At 45.2% G+C, this 18672-nt stretch overlaps 2 protein-coding genes across 2 annotated transcripts in view; both read right to left on the reverse strand.

Moving 5' to 3' along the window:
* txlnbb (taxilin beta b) overlaps positions 1-6926 on the reverse strand; it is a 29459-nt gene extending 22533 nt beyond the window's left edge. Inside the window, exons 1-3 of the mRNA XM_038966959.1 lie at positions 6906-6926; positions 2858-3098; positions 2278-2369 (exon numbers count right to left, since the gene is read on the reverse strand). Coding sequence (XP_038822887.1) covers positions 2278-2369; positions 2858-3098; positions 6906-6926 — 354 coding nt within the window. The remainder of the gene's footprint in view (positions 1-2277; positions 2370-2857; positions 3099-6905) is intronic.
* Positions 6927-11553: 4627 nt separating this feature from the next.
* On the reverse strand, positions 11554-18037 carry hivep2b (HIVEP zinc finger 2b). Its single transcript, XM_038966960.1, has 7 exons — positions 14753-18037; positions 14339-14526; positions 13688-13863; positions 13369-13467; positions 12349-13214; positions 11864-12051; positions 11554-11635 (listed from the first exon to the last, which is right to left on the reverse strand). The coding sequence occupies exons 1-7, from the start codon at positions 18035-18037 to the stop codon at positions 11554-11556; spliced, it is 4884 nt and encodes a 1627-aa protein (XP_038822888.1).
* Positions 18038-18672: the final 635 nt, after the last annotated feature.

An 18672-nucleotide genomic window follows, 5' to 3' on the forward strand; every position in this document is an offset into this window, starting at 1 on the left:
GGGGCATGGATCAACACTACCTCTGGGGTATGGCTCAACACTACCTCTGGGGCATGGATCAACACTACCTCTGGGGTCTGGATCAGCACTACCTCTGGGGCATGGATCAGCACTACCTCTGGGGCATGGATCAGCACTACCTCTGGGGCATGGATCAGCACTACCTCTGGGGCATGGATCAGCACTACCTCTGGGGCATGGATCAACACTACCTCTGGGGCATGGCTCAACACTACCTCTGGGGCATGGATCAACACTACCTCTGGGGTCTGGATCAGCACTACCTCTGGGGTTTGGATCAGCACTACCTCTGGGGCATGGATCAGCACTTCCTCTGGGGTTTGGATCAGCACTACCTCTGGGGCATGGATCAGCACTTCCTCTGGGGCATGGATCAGCACTACGTCTGGGGCATGGATCAGCACTACCTCCTGGGCATGGATCAGCACTACCTCTAGGGCATGGATCAGCACTACCTCTGGGGCATGGATCAACACTACCTCTGGGGTATGGATCAGCACTACCTCTGGGGTATGGATCAGCACTACCTCTGGGGTCTGGATCAGCACTACCTCTGGGGTATGGATCAGCACTACCTCTGGGGCATGGATCAACACTACCTCTGGGGCATGGATCAGCACTACCTCTGGGGCATGGATCAACACTACCTCTCCGGCATGGATCAGCACTACCTCTGGGGCATGGATCAACACTACTTCTGGGGTCTGGATCAGCACTACCTCTGGGGCATGGATCAGCACTACCTCTGGGGCATGGATCAGCACTACTTCTGGGGTCTGGATCAGCACTACCTTTGGGGCATGGATCAGCACTACCTCTGGGGCATGGATCAACACTACCTCTGGGGCATGGATCAACACTACCTCTGGGGCATGGATCAACACTACCTCTGGGAAGTGGTGTAAAGTACTTAGGTAAACATACTTTAAAGTACTACTTAATTCGTTTTTTGGGGTATCTGTACTTTACTTTACTATTTATCTTATTGACAACTTTTACTTTCTGACAAATTGTGTACTTTGTACTCAATACATTTTCCCTGACACCCTAAAGTACCTGTTACAATTTGAATGCTTAGCAGGTCTAATTGACACACTTATCAAGAGAACATCCCTGGTCATCCCTACTGCCTCTGATCTGGCGGACTCACTAAACACATGCTTCGTTTGTAAATGATGTCTGAGTGTTTCAACGTGCCGCTGGCTATGCATAAATTAAAAAACAACAAGAAAATGGTGCCGTCTGGTTTGCTTAATACAAGGAACGTGAAATGATTTATACTTTTACTTTTACTTTTGATACGCAAGTATATTTTAGCAATTACATTTACTTTTGCTACTTAAGTATATTTAAAAACAAATACTTTTAGACTTTTACTCAAGTAATATTTTACTAGGTGACTTTACTTTTACTCAAGTATGACAATTGGGTACTTTTTCCATCAGCACTAACTCTGAACCATGGATCAACACTGCCTCATGGATCAGCACTGCCTCATGGATCAACACTGCCTCATGGATCAACACTGCCTCATGGATCAGCACTGCCTCATCGATCAGCACTGCCTCATGGATCAACACTGCCTCATGGATCAGCACTGCCTCATGGATCAGCACTGCCTCATGGATCAGCACTGCCTCATGGATCAGCACTACCTCATGGATCAACACTGCCTCATGGATCAGCACTGCCTCATGGATCAGCACTGCCTCATGGATCAGCACTGCCTCATGGATCAGCACTAACTCATGGATCAGCACTACCTCTGGGGCATGGATCAACACTACCTCATGGATCAGCACTAACTCTGAAGCATGGATCAGCACTCTCTCATGGATCAACACTGCCTCATGGATCAACACTGCATCATGGATTAGCACTGCCTCATGGATCAGCACTAACTCATGGATCAGCACTGCCTCATGGATCAGCACTACTCTGAAGCATGGATCAGCACTGCCTCATGGATCAGCACTGCCTCATGGATCAACACTGCCTCATGGATCAGCACTAACTCATGGATCAGCACTAACTCATGGATCAGCACTGCCTCATGGATCAGCACTAACTCATGGATCAGCACTGCCTCATGGATCAGCACTACCTCATGGATCAGCACTACCTCTGGGGCATGGATCAACACTACCTCATGGATCAACACTACCTCTGGGGTATGGATCAGCACTGCCTCATGGATCAGCACTAACTCTGAAGCATGGATCAACACTGCCTCATGGATCAGCACGCTCCGCTCACCAGCTCAGCATGTTTCTTGATGATGGCCTCCAGTTTCTGCTCTGGCGTGCCGAGCTTGTTCAAACTCTGCATCAATAGCATGGCCTCTTTACCTGAATAGAGATCACGTTATAGTACAGTTAATAACACAAAAACTATTGATACACCGTAACACTAGAACTATTGATACACCGTAACACTAGAACTATTGATACACCGTAACACTAGAACTATTGATACACCGTAACACTAGAACTATTGATACACCGTAACACTAGAACTATTGATACACCGTAACACTAGAACTATTGATACACCGTAACACTAGAACTATTGATACACTGTAACACTAGAACTATTGATACACCGTAACACTAGAACTATTGATACACCGTAACACTAGAACTATTGATACACTGTAACACTAGAACTATTGATACACCGTAACACTAGAACTATTGATACACCGTAACACTAGAACTATTGATACACTGTAACACTAGAACTATTGATACACTGTAACACTAGAACTATTGATACACCGTAACACTAGAACTAATGATGCTGAATAGAACCAAAGAAGAAGAAGAAAAGAACCCACCAAGGCTTTTGAGCATCTTCTTCTCCAGTTTCTGGTCCTTGGCAGAGCTCTTCTTCGTGACCTGCTCCTTCAGCGCCTCCTCTTCCACCTCCTCCTGCTCCGTGGGCTCCTCACTGGCCTCCTGGTAGGTACTGATAATGTCCTCTAGCTGCTTGCTCAGGTCCTCTGTCAAGTCCACCTGACCCTGACCCTGGGCTGGCTCCCCCTGGCCATTCACCTGACAAGTCTCCATTCTGATAGGCTAGCAACGAGAGAGAATGATACAGCATAATATTAGAATGACTAAAACTAATGTGGTTATATTCTAGTTCAATGTTTCCATGAAGGATGGTCATTAATGAGACAAGACCTAGAGACTATGCGCTAATCCACACACTCACAATGCAAATCCCCCGATTTGTTCCTCATGCTCGGGTAATAAAAGCAATAAAATACTCTGAGTGTACAAAACATTAGGGACACCTTCCTAATATTGAGTTGCACCCTCCTTTTGCCCTCAAAACAGCCTTAAATAGTTGGGCATGGACTCTATAAGGTGTCTAAAGGGTTCCACAGGGATGTGGTCCGTGTTGACCCCAATGCTTCCCACATTTGAGTCAAGTTGTCTAGATGCCCTTTTGGTGGAGGACCATTCTAGATACACATGGGAAACGGGTGAGCGTGAAAAACCCTGCAGCGTTGCAGTTCTTGACACAAACCGGTGCACCTGGCAGCTACTACAATACCCTGTTCAAAGGCACTTAAATATTATGTCTTCCCCATTCACCCTCTGAATGACACACATACACAATCCATGTCTCAATTGTCTCAAGGCTTAAAAATCCTTCTTTAACCTGTCTCCTCCCCTTCATCTACACCTATTGAAGTGGATTTAACAAGTGACTGTCACGAATACCACCGAATGTGGCTCCCCTTTCTGTTCGGGCGGCGCTCGGCAGTCATCGCCACCGGTCTACTAGCTGCCACCGATCCCTTTTTCCTTTTCGTTTGTTTTTGTCTAATTGTTTTCACCTGTTCCTTGTTGGGGTTTTGGGATGGGTGTTATTTAAGTTCGTTTAGCCCGCTGGTGTTTGTGCGGGCTTGTTGTTATTATACATTAGTGGTGTTTGTGTTCTGTTGGGTTTTCGCTGTCCGGGTTTTTTAGTAACTATGGTTTTGGGTTTGTTGCACCTGTGTTTTGGGCTTCACCCATGTTTGTAACTGGTTACTGTGCGAAAGGACATTAAAGCGTTTTTTTCCCGTCAACCTTCTGCGTCTGACTCCACACCCATCACTCTCCAGACGTTACAGTGACATCAATAAGGGATCATAGCTTTCACCTGGATTCACTTGGTCAGTCTATATCATGGAAAGAGCATGTGTTCCTAATGTTTTGTCCACTCAGTGTATACTAATATACTTCTAGTATTATACTACTGTATAAGGGGAAAACATTCAAGGCAAGGTCAATCCAAACTTCAACAGAATAGCTTTAACATAATCTTTTCCAATATTATTATGTTTTCTCTTGATTTGTATCTATTGAATGACCCTAAATGACATAGTCAATCAGATTCACAACTTATAATATATCAACTGAAGTCTGGTTGGTGGAGCTTGACTGTGGCCTGTTTATGTGCATATAATTAGTCTGCTGCCTGGGTGCAAAGCCTCTACTCATTCTCCCCTTCCCGCTGCTCAGTGCTTTCACAGGCAGAGCTGAGCTGTCAGAGTACTTGCCACCTGTTCTGGGCACACATGCTATTTTAGGAACTTCTTAATATGGTCATGTTATTTATTTATTTCAAAACCTCACTTTTGTTGGTGTAAATTGTAGTAGTATATGGATTGATGAAACTAATACCAGCACTTGAAATACCCAGAACAGTGACTACACAACAGAGTTGGAGTTGCATTATACCCAGAAGAAGTAACACATCTATTTTTATTGTAATACTATATTCCACAGCTTCTTGTCTAAAAATGGGACACTTTGCATGTGTATGTATTTCTAATGAATCTTTCAGATAGAGTAGTGTGATAGGACATCAACCTCCAAGCAGCCTGCCTAATCCATTCCAAGAAAGACTTTTGGAACCGAACACTAATCTGATTCAACAGTATCCCGATATTGTAATTGACAAGTTCACATAAAAATGACAAAAAACAAGTGGTCCACTGTAACACAAACTGTACACTACTTCACCAATATGACAAATCTGTTACCCATTCCAAAAATAAAAATAGCTTATCCAAAATACTTTTCAAACAATCCATATAATGCCACAAGAAGACAGGAAACATATACCCATGATAAAATTTCGGTCTACATCACCAAAAACACAAAATGCATACGAGATATTGAACTGATTCTTACCAGAAGGTCCTGGGTATATGAGAAAGAAAAGGAGAAGTGAGAAGGAGGAAAAGAGCGAGAGAGAGGGGGTGGGGGTGGGGGGTCTTTCCCACATATAGAACAGCTGTGATAAGACCTCAAAATAAACCCCAGGGACACAACTGACACCAACACAGAGAGAGGGACAGGGACATAACTGACACCAACACAGAGAGACAGGGGAACATACTGACACCAACACAGAGAGACAGGGGAACATACTAACACCAACACAGAGAGAGGGACAGGGACACAACTGGCACCAAAACAGAGAGAGGGACAGGGACACAACTGACACCAACACAGAGAGAGGGACAGGGACACAACTGTCACCAACACAGAGAGAGGGACAGAGACACAACTGACACCAACACAGAGAGAGGGACAGGGACACAACTGACACCAACACAGAGAGAGGGACAGGGACACAACTGACACCAACACAGAGAGAGGGACAGGGGAACATACTGACATCAATAGAGAGAGAGACAGGGGAACATACTGACACCAATAGAGTGAGAGAGACAGGGGAAAATACTGACACCAATAGAGAGAGAGAGAGTGAGAGAGACAGGGGAACATACTGACACCAATAGAGAGACAGACAGGGGAACACACTGACACCAATAGAGAGAGAGAGACAGGGGAACATACTGACACCAATAGAGAGAGAGAGAGACAGGGGAACATACTGACACCAATAGAGAGAGAGACAGGGAAACATACTGACACCAATAGAGAGAGAGAGAGAGAGAGAGAGAGAAACAGGGGAACACACTGACACCAATAGAGAGAGAGACAGGGGAACACACTGACACCAATAGAGAGAGAGACAGGGGAACATACTGACACCAATAGAGAGAGAGACAGGGGAACATACTGACACCAATAGAGAGAGAGAGACAGGAGAACATACTGACACCAATAGAGAGAGAGACAGGGGAACATACTGACACCAATAGAGAGAGAGACAGGGGAACATACTGACACCAATAGAGAGAGAGACAGGGGAACATACTGACACCAATAGAGAGAGAGAGACAAGGGAAAATACTGACACCAATAGAGAGAGAGAGTGAGAGAGACAGGGGAACATACTGACACCAATAGAGAGAGAGACAGGGGAACATACTGACACCAATAGAGAGAGAGAGACAAGGGAAAATACTGACACCAATAGAGAGAGAGAGTGAGAGAGACAGGGGAACATACTGACACCAATAGAGAGAGAGACAGGGGAACACACTGACACCAATAGAGAGAGAGACAGGGGAACATACTGACACCAATAGAGAGAGAGAGACAAGGGAAAATACTGACACCAATAGAGAGAGAGAGTGAGAGAGACAGGGGAACATACTGACACCAATAGAGAGAGACAGGGGAACATACTGACACCAATAGAGAGAGAGACAGGGAAACATACTGACACCAATAGAGAGAGAGAGAGACAGGGGAACATACTGACACCAGTAGAGAGAGAGACAGGGGAACGTATACATGTCTTTCCTTGATGAGGACGACTCACAATGAAACCACACAAACTTATGCTTCCAAGATTGTAATGACCTAAAGACAAGAGTCAGATTGATATTGACCAAGACACTTTAAGGACTTTGCAACAGTACAATTTAGCTCTATACATAAGACAACCAGCAACCATCGTTTACTCACTCTGTAGCAACCATCAACCATCGTTTACTCACTCTGCAGCAACCAGCAACCATGTTTTACTCACTCTGCAGCAACCAGCAACCATGTTTTACTCACTCTGCAGCAACCATCAACCATTGTTTACTCACTCTGCAGCAACCAGCAACCATCGTTTACTCACTCTGCAGCAACCAGCAACCATCGTTTACTCACTCTGCAGCAACCATCAACCATCGTTTACTCACTCTGCAGCAACCAGCAACCATCGTTTACTCACTCTGCAGCAACCAGCAACCATGTTTTACTCACTCTGCAGCAACCAGCAACCATGTTTTACTCACTCTGCAGCAACCATCAACCATCGTTTACTCACTCTGCAGCAACCATCAACCATGTTTTACTCACTCTGCAGCAACCATCAACCATGTTTTACTCACTCTGCAGCAACCATCAACCATGTTTTACTCACTCTGCAGCAACCATCAACCATGTTTTACTCACTCTGCAGCAACCATCAACCATGTTTTACTCACTCTGCAGCAACCATCAACCATGTTTTACTCACTCTGCAGCAACCAGCAACCATCGTTTACTCACTCTGCAGCAACCAGCAACCATGTTTTACTCACTCTGCAGCAACCAGCAACCATCGTTTACTCACTCTGCAGCAACCAGCAACCATCGTTTACTCACTCTACAGCAACCAGCAACCATCGTTTACTCACTCTACAGCAACCAGCAACCATCGTTTACTCACTCTGCAGCAACCAGCAACTGAATTCATAGAGAGCTGAGACATTTTATGACTAATATACACACGAATCCATTGTATAATTGATCAGGGCGTGCTTAGTAACAGTGGCTGGATTATAAATGATTGTATTTAGTTGCAAGTCCGCCCCTTTCTCAGAGTAAGCGCTGTCTGTAGTGACTATTCCTCACCAGAGGATGTCAGTAGAATATGAAACATGAATCTCTCTATCACTCTATTCTATCGTTCTCCCTCCCAGAGGGAGTATGATATAATCTGAAACCTCACTGGGTTTGCTCTAATCCTAAACAACTGTAGATTATGCGATAGATTATGTAGATGGTTTTGGACATTCATTATCAACAAGCACAAAGGTAAAGCTTTAAGGAGATAAATTACTGATAATGTTATTAATACTCGGTATTCCCTGTTCAAAATAATCTGTAGTAAACATTCATAAATGATTGAGAACGATGTATATTCATTTAAAAACCATTTAAAATTAATTTATCAAAAGTATAGCACACAATAACAAACAAGCTCCAACATTAAGACACAAATAGAAGAACTGTCCTGTAATGACGTGAATAACTAAACAAGCTCCAACATTAAGACACAAATAGAAGAACTGTCCTGTAATGATGTGAATAACTAAACAAGGGAATTATCTGCCATGTGATATGTGGTTGTCTCACCTAGGTACCTTAAGATAAATGCCCTAACTGTAAATTGAGTATAAGAGCCTCTGCTAAATGACTAAAATGTCAATGTAATCATCCACAGAGCTTCTGCTTCAATATGTGATGGGTAAAGGATCTGTGATTTAACACAGACTTTAATAAAGAACACGAGAAGCACAGTTCAATAGATATGACATAGTGGACTAAAACACAGACGATACTCTGCAACAGAAAATACACTTGGGTATACAAAACATTAAGAACACCTGCTCTTTCCATGACATAGACTGACCAGGTGAATCCAGGTGAAAGCTATGATCCCTTATTGATGTCACCTGTTAAATCCACTTGAATCAGTTTAGATGAAGGGGAGGAGACCGGTTAAAGAAGGATGTTTAAGCCTTGAGACAATTGAGACATGGATTGTGTATGTGTACCATTCAGAGGGTGAATGGGCAAGACAAAATATTTAAGCGCCTTTGAACAGGGTATTGTAGTAAGTGCCAGGTGTACTGGTTTGTGTCAAGAACTGCAAAGCTGCTGGGTTTTTCACGCTCAACAGTTTCCCGTGTGTATTGAGAATGGTCCACCATCCAAAGGACATCCAGCCAACTTGACACAACTGTGGGAAGCATTGGAGTCAACATGAGCCAGCATCCCTGTGGAACACTTTCAACGCCTTGAAGAGACCATGTCCCGACTAATTAAATTTTTCTGAGGACAAAAGGGGGGTGCATCTTAATATTAGGAAGGTGTTCCTAATGTTTGGTACACTCAGTGTAGTTCTGTTCAGTAGCAGGAGAGGGAGAGATGATACAAACTGATAATCTGCAGTCAAATGAAATCCAACAGAAAGTCATATCTATTGGTTGCAAGAATTTCTATTCCCCCACCTGAATACACACATAACATAACCCTGTAGCTATATGGTACATACCTTACAGTATGACCCCAGACAGCATGTACATTGACTGGGTTCAGCGATAGCTACCCCAGACATTCTTGTGAGAGGTAAAGCTGATTATAACACCGTGCTTGTAATGTAAACATGTGGAGTTGTGTGTTTCAAATCAGTCCACTAACTCATACCTCAACGGTGAACCTGTAAATGTCAAAATGTCAATTTTGCTAACATTCCTGTTAACTTCCATATTGGAAAATGCAGCCAATATTTTTTACCTCTGAAAAGATAATCTTAGTCGTTTATCTCTGTATCTACAATTCACATACAAAGTCATGTGAATTCAACACTGAAAAAGAAAAATAAAATAAAATTGGACGTAAAGGAAATTTGAATTTCAAGGTACGTCGTTACAGGTCGTTACAAACTACTCAACCCACCCATCTTCTTTACCAAAAAATTTGTAAGTAAAATGAATTCACACTTGAAATAAAAGAGGAGTTAAACTTATGTGCCCTGTACGTGCACACGGATAATAATCCCTTCAAAGTAGTGGAATGTTTGAAGTGACACTAGAGCACATGACTGTTTTTATTTCTCCTTAATAACCCTCTCATTCAGTTATCAAAGATAGGATGAAAGTGCTTATTTCAATTCATAAAGGTTTAAAGGCCAGAATAACGAACAACGATTGATTAAAGCCATAAGTTATAATGCAATGACATGACTTCATAAGCATCTCATAAGCATTGGGTCAGTGGGACACACTGTTGCATAAGTGGAGATCATATACAGCATATAAATAGTAGACAAATATTTACCATCATCAATAAAAGCATACTTTTCTAATATATAAAGACATCTATACACTTCTCTATGTGTGCAATAGCAAAAACTCATGCGTTTGTTCAAAAAGCTAAAACCACAACATTGAGAATCTGCAACATAACAAATATTTCAAATAGATATATTTTACATAAAATGTAGCTATAAAAACCAGCAATTTAATTCCACAAAGTAAAAGCAAATTTTTTTTTGTGCAATTTTTTTGTTGATAATAACACTGTCACGTCAGACAATTCTGATTCAAAGTTTCCTTAAAACATGATATTCACTTTTTCCTTGCTTAATATGATTCCTTAAAACATACGTAGAAAGCAAGGAAAAGGCACAGATCTTTGCTTTTCAATCAAAAGCACCAAACTGGACAAGAAGCAAGTCTACACTAAATTTGGTCAGATTCAGTTTTCAAATACTTTCATATTTTTTTTCGATACTTTACCCGTTATTTCCTTTCCAATTTCTCTCCAAGAATCAAATCCTTAACTAATCACTCGATATGAATACAATTTAAACAACAAGCCTATTTTGAAAATAGTACACATATGCATTTATATGAATAAATGTGTTAAGAGTGGGTTATGGGGTATAATAAATATAAATGTTTCTGTTTGTGTGCAAGTGTATGCAAGCATAATTAACGTAGAAGCATTCTCTTTAAATCCCATATATTGCACCTGTGTCCACTACTTCAACCGTCCTCTCCACTGACCTAAAAGTTCAAAGAAATTCATAGAGAATTCATAGAGAGTATAACGTCTCTGTTTTGTAATGTATTTAAAGGTTTGTTTTCCTCTCAGATATAGTATGGTGAGGGGAGGGGAGGGGAGGGGAATGTTAAGACACATGACCTTTGCATTACTAACATGAAGAAACCTGAAGTAACTGAAACTGAGAGAAGAATCCCCCCACACCCAACCAATGGGGTCTGTCTGTCTGTCTGTCTGTCTGTCTGTCTGTCTGTCTGTCTGTCTGTCTGTCTGTCTGTCTGTCTGTCTGTCTGTCTGTCTGCCTGCCTGCCTGACAGGGGTCTGTCTGTCTGTCTGTCTGTCTGTCTGTCTGTCTGTCTGTCTGTCTGTCTGTCTGTCTGTCTGTCTGTCTGTCTGTCTGTCTGTCTGTCTGTCTGTCTGTCTGTCTGTCTGTCTGTCTACCTGCCTGCCTGCCTGCCTGTCTAGTGGAATGAGGTTGAGAGGAACTGTGGACGTAGCCTGGTTCCATATCTATTTGTGCTGTCTTGCCAACTCAAATGTGACCATAGCAGTTGTCAAGACATCGCTAATTGATCTAGAACCATGCTAGCTGAGGACTGGACGTTGGATGGGGGGGGGGGGGGGGGCTCAGCTGCTCCTGGAGGAAGCTCCAAGGAACGTCCCAAATGAGGAAAGGCCCAAATGGTACGCTATTCCTTATATAGTGCATTACTTGTGACGAGAGCCCTCTGGTCAACAGTAGTGCTTTATATAGGGAATAGGGTGCTGTTTGGGATGCAGCCCCAGTCTATAGATGCTCTTCAGAGGTGATCCTGAGGGAGGCGATGGCCTTGGTGCAGGTCTGAAGAACCTCTTCCTGCTTAGGGTTCCTGACCGTGAGGACAGAGACAGGGGGGTTCTCCTCCTCAGAGTCCCGGGGTGTCTGGAGGGGGGACAGCCTTTCCCTCTCCATCCCCCTCTCCATCTCCCTCTCCATCCCCCTCTCCCTCCCCTGCTGCTGGGCTCCTGAGTCCTCTGCACCGAGGGCTGCCAGACGAACAGATCCCTCCTTAGTGCTGTCCTGGTGGAGCTCAGTCTTTTGAGGGGATAGGGCTGACAGATGGGTCCGGCCAGAGCTGCAGGAGGGCAGGGAGCGCAGTACCTGGATCCCTCCGATAGGCACCATGGGTAGGAGAGTCCCAGCTTGCTGCTGAGAGTGTAGGGGGAGGTGGCTGAAGAGGTTCTGACGGGGACAACTGGAGCAGGTTGGCCCAGGCAGGCAGGGAGGCACGCTTCTCCTCTGATCCTAAACACAACAAGTTATAGTGACTATCAGAAGACACTTTTCTACAGTTTCTTTCTAAAAAAAAAAAAGTTTTAAATGACAATCAAGAAAAAAATGCATGGACACCATTGGTGAAAAAAACAAACATTGTGATTAATAAAGGTTTTACATCAAGAACACTGAGTTGAAATGAAGTCAGTTGAAATGAAGTCAGTTGAAATGAAGTCAGTGCAGCAGTTTTGATGGACAAGGATATACCAGTCAATCTAAACATATACTAGTCAATGAAAACATACTGTAAACAACTATATTACATACCATATCCATTTCAATGGCTCCTCCCTGCTGAACCAGTTCAGCCTTGGCTTGCTGCCTGGTTTTATCCCCGGAGTCTCTATGTTGTGAGCCCCCTCTACGTGGAGACACAGCCCTGAGCACCACCCTCTGTCTCCTCCCAGCCAGGTCCACTCCACCTGGGGACAGGGGCCTCTCCATACAGACCGGGAAGAGGTGCTGGATGGGGGTGAGGTTGGGGGAGCTGGGCCTTAGCGGGGAGGTGTCCCATCGAGGTGAGGAGCGTCCCCGGGGGGAGAGGTCTCCCCGGGGGGAGAGGTAGCCGAGGCGGGAGTTAGGCGGTTCCCTCAGAGGGGACTCCCAGCCGGGGGACAGCAGACAGGTGGGATATGGGTCGAAGAACAGACAGCCCTGGTCAGGAGACAGCATGGCCAGGCTACAGTTTTCCTTGTCCAGGCTGGAGGCCAAGACAGTTCTCCGGTCTGGCCCTGTCCTCCTGACCGTGGAGGGGGGATGGGGATGGGGGTGGACATCTATGCCTGGCAGGGTGGAGGTGGGATGGGGGTGGATATCGACGCTAGGCAGGGTGTAGGTTGAGAGGCAGCTGGGGAGGGGATGGAAGGTACTGAGGGGACAGCCATGGATGTCTGACGACACACCCTGGATGACGGCGGTAGCTGTGACCGACAGAGAGGCTACGCCACAGGGCTGAGGGCTGGTGCTCCGGGAAAGGATCTTGGGAGTAGAGTCACCGTCGTAGTCATCATCGTCATCGTCATCTTCGTCGATATCATCGATCTCTTCATCCATGCCATCGGAGTCGTCTGCATCTGAGAACTGGTGTTTGGCTGTGCTCAAGACCCCGGTCTTCAAGTCTTGCTGGATGTCATCTGCATTGTTTGAAAGAACACAAATAAAGACAAAGGATAAAGACAAAGGATACATCACGTGTTTCTGTCATTCTTTCTGTGGTACAGTTACCATGGGTTACACAATCAGTTTTAAATATCTGAATAACTCCCTGGTCATTGGTCAATATCTTACCAGATTCCAGTGTCTCTGTATCATCCACTGTGACTGACACACCAAGTTCACGACACTTCTTCATGTGAGCCTTTGACTTCATATGCTTGGTCAGGTTTCCTGTAGGACAAACATGTCAAAGATTCATTTAGCTGATTATCTTATTATCATTATCATTCAATTGTACTTTTTTGGGGGGGTAAATGTTACTGTTGTCATCAATTCAATCATCATTCAATCTAGTTGATTTGATCAATCCCTTTTTAAATCAGCAGTCGTCACAAAGCGCTTGTTCAGCTCTTGTCTCATTCATCTCAATGAAAGAAGAAGGGAAACCCACCTTTAGTTTTGAAAGCGAAGTTGCAGACCCTGCAGACGTAGGGTCTGACGTCAGTGTGGGTGCGTATGTGTTTCTTCAGCATGCTAGGTTTCTTACAGCGGATGCCACACTCCTCACAGATATACTTCCCCCGGCCTCGGCCTCTCACGTACACATAGTCCTCATTGGACTTGAACCTGAGGGAGGAAAACCAACCTGAATGTGATGTTCTATATCAGGGGGGTGTCAAACTCATTCCACGGAGGGCCGAGTGTATGCCGGTTTTTGTCAGTTCCTTTCAATTTATGTCCAATTATGACCTAGACAACCAGGTGACGGGAGTTCCTAACTAATCAATGACCTGAATTGATCAATCAAGTACAAAGGAGGAGCAAAAACCTGCAGACACTTGGCCCTCCATGGAATGACATGTGTTTTATATTATAAGTAGCTATAGACATGCAAAGTAAGTGAAAACAGCTATTCAATCTAATTCCAGGGATCTCTTTCAAAGAGGTCTTCTGACTTCAATGGGACTACCAGGTTAAATAAAGTAAAACATAATTTCTACCACCAGGCGTAACCCTTTTATAAAACATGTACACATTACAAAATAACATTCTAAGTCATATTTTATCGCTTATTGATTGATGTGATATTATCATAACGGACCCTCCTTCAAATATTTTGATCCGGGTTGGTGCTGGTGTTGGTGTTGGTGTTGGCGTTGGTGTTTGTTTCGAGGAGACCTCCCTCTCTTTCCAGTCCTCCTTCCTTGCTTTTCCCCTGCAGCTGGCATCCTTCACTTTCCGTCCATAAGAGCTCCCTTCCAGCTCGTTGAACTCCGGTTTGCTCTGTAGCTAAATGAGACAGATCATTAAACATTAATATAAAGAATAAATAAAACACTTTTGTGAAACATTAAACATTCTGTGAACATGCAGTTTAGGTATAGAAGAAAAAGTATAATATGGTTACAATTAGATGATGTATTTATAATGTAACTTGATTCCAGGATTGGAAACATTCAATATAGCCGTTTATGGAATTATGAATAATGAAATAATGAACGATCAGTGTTCTCACCAGCCCGAGCCGCTGCCTCCATAAGAGTGAGGAGGAGACCAGCTTCCCAGTCCCAGGTTGGTACATGGCAGCCATGGTGTATACCCATGTGTTAGTCGTCTGTTTGGAGCGGAGCAGAGCCAAGGTGGCTCTGGTGTTGAGGTTAGGAGGGTTGGGGTTATGGGAACTGATGCACCACGTAGCGTACACAGAGGACAGGGGAGAGCTGCTGTGAGTGCTGTTTGGCTTGGTGTAGTTCAGATAGCACCAACTCACAGCTGTCATTGTGCGGAGACTTGGAAATTGAGATATCCGTTTGGTGTTTTCCCCGTCAGAGATGAGGATGCCCTGACCTTTGACTAGCTGCACCAGCACCTCCATCTGTGCCTTGCTGTCCATGCCAGACTCATTGAAATCCTTCAGAGAAAGCAGAGCGTGTGGATGTAGGCTTGCTTCTGTTGGGGAGTTATCCATAGGGGAATCAGGACTTTCTGACCCTTGTTGCTGAGGTGAGATGACGCTTCCTCTTGCTGGCTCGTTATGAGAATGAAGCGAGGATGACGCAGACAAAGAGGATTTTGAAGGAAAGCCTGACAGTGATGCTCCCTGGTTGGTGTCACTTTGAAACTCTGACTTTAAACTGTGCTTGTTCTCTTCAGTCACATTATAATTCCCTAACTCCACAGCACCCAACTCCTCCACTATCTCACCGTACATTTTCTCCTCTTTGACGCGTTTCTGCTGTTTGACCTCCATGAACAGGTCCAAGCTGCTGGCCGGAGACAACATGCGCTTGTTGGACCCACCACTGGACCCACAATTGGTGGTGGAGATTGTTCTGGAGGTCAGGGAGAGAGGAATGCCTGTCTTCAGCTTAGCTGGGGGCAGATCCAGAACTTGAACCTGGACTGGGCTGGTCAACAGTCCTCGAGGGTGTCCTAATAATAGATTCGATGTGTCCAAATTCGTGGCTAAATTTGCGAAGTGAGAAGTGAGAAAAGAGGTTCTGGTGGAGTTAACGCCTTCGAATGGATCATCTACAATTTGGGACACAGTGGTGTATGTGATGCTACCATAGGATGGCACGTGAGTCTGGATTCTAACAGGAACTAGGAGACCAGAGTGTGACGGCTGAGGGGCGAACATTGGCAGAGACTGAGAGTGCAGAGCGGTGGCTGAGAACGACAGGGCACTGCTGAGGTACTGAGGAAGAATATTTAGCGGAAGGACTGGATGTGCAAATTCAAGGTTAACATTCAAGGACTCCTGTCTTACCAAGTTACCCCGTCTGGGCTCCGAGTAGCTGGCGCTGAGTTCCGCATGTCTAACTTTGGCCGTTGGAGAGAGACTGCCGTAGTCAAACGATACACTGCGGACCTCTGGGAGCTCTCTGCACTGGGAGTGGCACGGTGCCTGTTCTGAAGAGGTACGTCTCATTTCATGTTGTTGACGTTGGTTCAGGATAGAGAGGGAGTAGCCGCTTCCTGGCACCGCTAAGAACTCCAACGCTTTGCCAAACTCATCCTGTCTAGCCGCCGGGGAAGCTGGCTTAGGGATAACCTCTCTCTCTTTCTCCTCTCGGTCAAATGAGAAGCTGGAGCAGTAGGATAAATTGCTGTCTTGACTGGGGCTCCGGGAGAGGCTCGTACAAGCCGACTCGAAGCTAGACTCGCCAGAGGAGTGCTCCAAGTCAGCTAAGCGCAGTCTCTTCTTCTTTGGAGGGAGTTTCTCTGGGGGGAACTGAGACAGTGTTTCACTCCTCTGAGGCCATTGGAACTCCTCTATATGTCTATCGGGCTCCTTCACCTTCACCTGTTTTACCTCAGATGCTTTCTCTTTCTCTGGACTGTCTGGTTCTACAGTCACCCTGATCTCTGGAACCGGTATGTTAGACTGACGGACTAGCTTAGGTGTCATTTGATACGACTTATCTAATAATCTACTGTCACTCAACTGGTGTGCAAAGATCTCAGTCCTTTTGTGCATCTCTCTAGTTTCGGTTTGCTCCACCACATCCATTGAGGAAGGCTTATCCTGTCTCTGGTAGTTGTAAGAATCTGACTGTTCAGAGAGAGACCTGGTAAGGGAGTTAGTGTGTTGAATCACAGAGATGACGTTACCTAAAGATCTTCTCTCTTCTCTCTCTCTCTTTTCCCACATTTCCCTTTCCAGTCTATCACATTGTGTTCTATCCTGTGTGTGCACGCTTTGGGCATGTCCTTTCACTGAGGATGTAGTGGTTAGAGCACCTTGAGAGGTTTGCTTTGAATCATAGTCCCTCATCTCTTCAGAGTGGTCATAGTCTGTGTGATACTGGCCTCCTACATCCTCCTCCTCCGCAACACAGTTTTCCTTCCGCCGTTTCCTCGTCGCATATTCCATCGCTTGCTTTTGTTGGATGGTGAAACTTTCCATCTCCACTCCAAGGTTGGAAATATCAGAGATGTTTCCGTAGTGGTCAGGAGGTCCATCGTGTGCAGAGTGTTCAAAGGCAGCCTGTCTCGTAAGTCTCCTAATGCCTCCAGGGGACGCCCTTTCATCAAAGGAGTGGCTGCCTCGCAGGCCTTGTGACATGTCCTGACATGCCACCGAGGACGTGGGCATCGAGTTGCTCCGGACCAGCTGTCCAGAATCAGAGAGCTCTAGTTGAGCCTCCTTAATGTCCTCCCTTGTAAATGAATGTGTGTTTATTCTGATCGATTCAACCATTGATTCCTTTTCTTGTGTGAATACGCGGGAAACACCTCGCTCCGAAGTCTTACGATCACTCATTAAGTCTGTCCTGCAAGTCACAACAGTTATGGCCTGTTGTTTTGGGTTCGGCTTGTAACACTTTCCAAACATTATCTCTTGATAGGACTTGGCGTTTGTGTTGGGAGGACCACCTGTTTGGTGTTCAGCACTCTCAGAGCGTGAGAAGTAGCCTGAGTCTGTGCTGCCTTTGCTTCCCTGGCTAGGCAGGGAGAGAGATGTGTCAGTGTCACTGCTCCTTTTCTCTGAGAGCCGTAGTGCCAGCCGCTGCTTGATGGCGCTAGATTGGATCGCACGGCTGACCTGAGAAACAGCTGGAGCCTGAGCAGCACTGATCTCCAAGAGCCTGGGTGGACCGTCCTCAGATAATGTTGATGCTAATGTAACTCCCTGTTTCTGGGCAACGAGATTCAGTACTTTAACAGCAGTGGTGCTATCTGGTTCCTCCACTGAAACAGTGTCCAAGAGCGATGAATCGTCTTCGTCCGTGTCCGAGCTCTGCTCAGCATCAGAGTAGAACTCTCCTTCTCCTTCTAAAGATCCCCGGTCCTCCATGTTGGCATTGTAAGAACCCAGTTCTGAAAATGGCACTGTCCCAGCTTTGACCAAGTGAGCATGAGATTTTCTGTGTTTGTATAAATTGCTCTTGGTTTTGAAGGAGAAACCACAGGGCACGCAGGGGTAGGGTCTCTCCCCAGTATGTGAGCGAATATGTTTCTTAAGTACGCTGGGTTTGGCACATGCCCTCCCACAATAATCACAAACATACTTTCCAGGTCTCTGCTGCTGCTTCTGCTCCATCTTACTACACACCTCCTTGGATAGTTCCTCTATTCCTGACTGGGAACAGTGTTGGAGAGACACGGGTAAACTGGGGGAGCTCCTCTGAGGAGAGGGCCCTCCACAGCTGACAAGTGGCAGTGCAGAAAGCAAGTGATCTGCTGTTTTCTGTCTAGCAAAGGGAACTGTCTGTCTCTCCTGTGGTGGATATGAGGTTAATACGTTGTAATGAGGATGACTGCAGGGTTGATCCTGTAATTGGCGTGGTGATTTCCCTTCTAATTGTCTTAGTTTCCCTGAGTCAGACATATCTGTTGAACAACATGTGGTTCTACTCTGGTCCTCCTCAGGTTCTGGGCATAGATGCCACCCCTCCCCTTCCGAATCAGCCGAGGGGGGTATTTTAGTTT

This window comes from Salvelinus namaycush, chromosome 28 (assembly GCF_016432855.1).
Source record: "Salvelinus namaycush isolate Seneca chromosome 28, SaNama_1.0, whole genome shotgun sequence".
Classification (NCBI taxonomy): domain Eukaryota; kingdom Metazoa; phylum Chordata; class Actinopteri; order Salmoniformes; family Salmonidae; genus Salvelinus; species Salvelinus namaycush.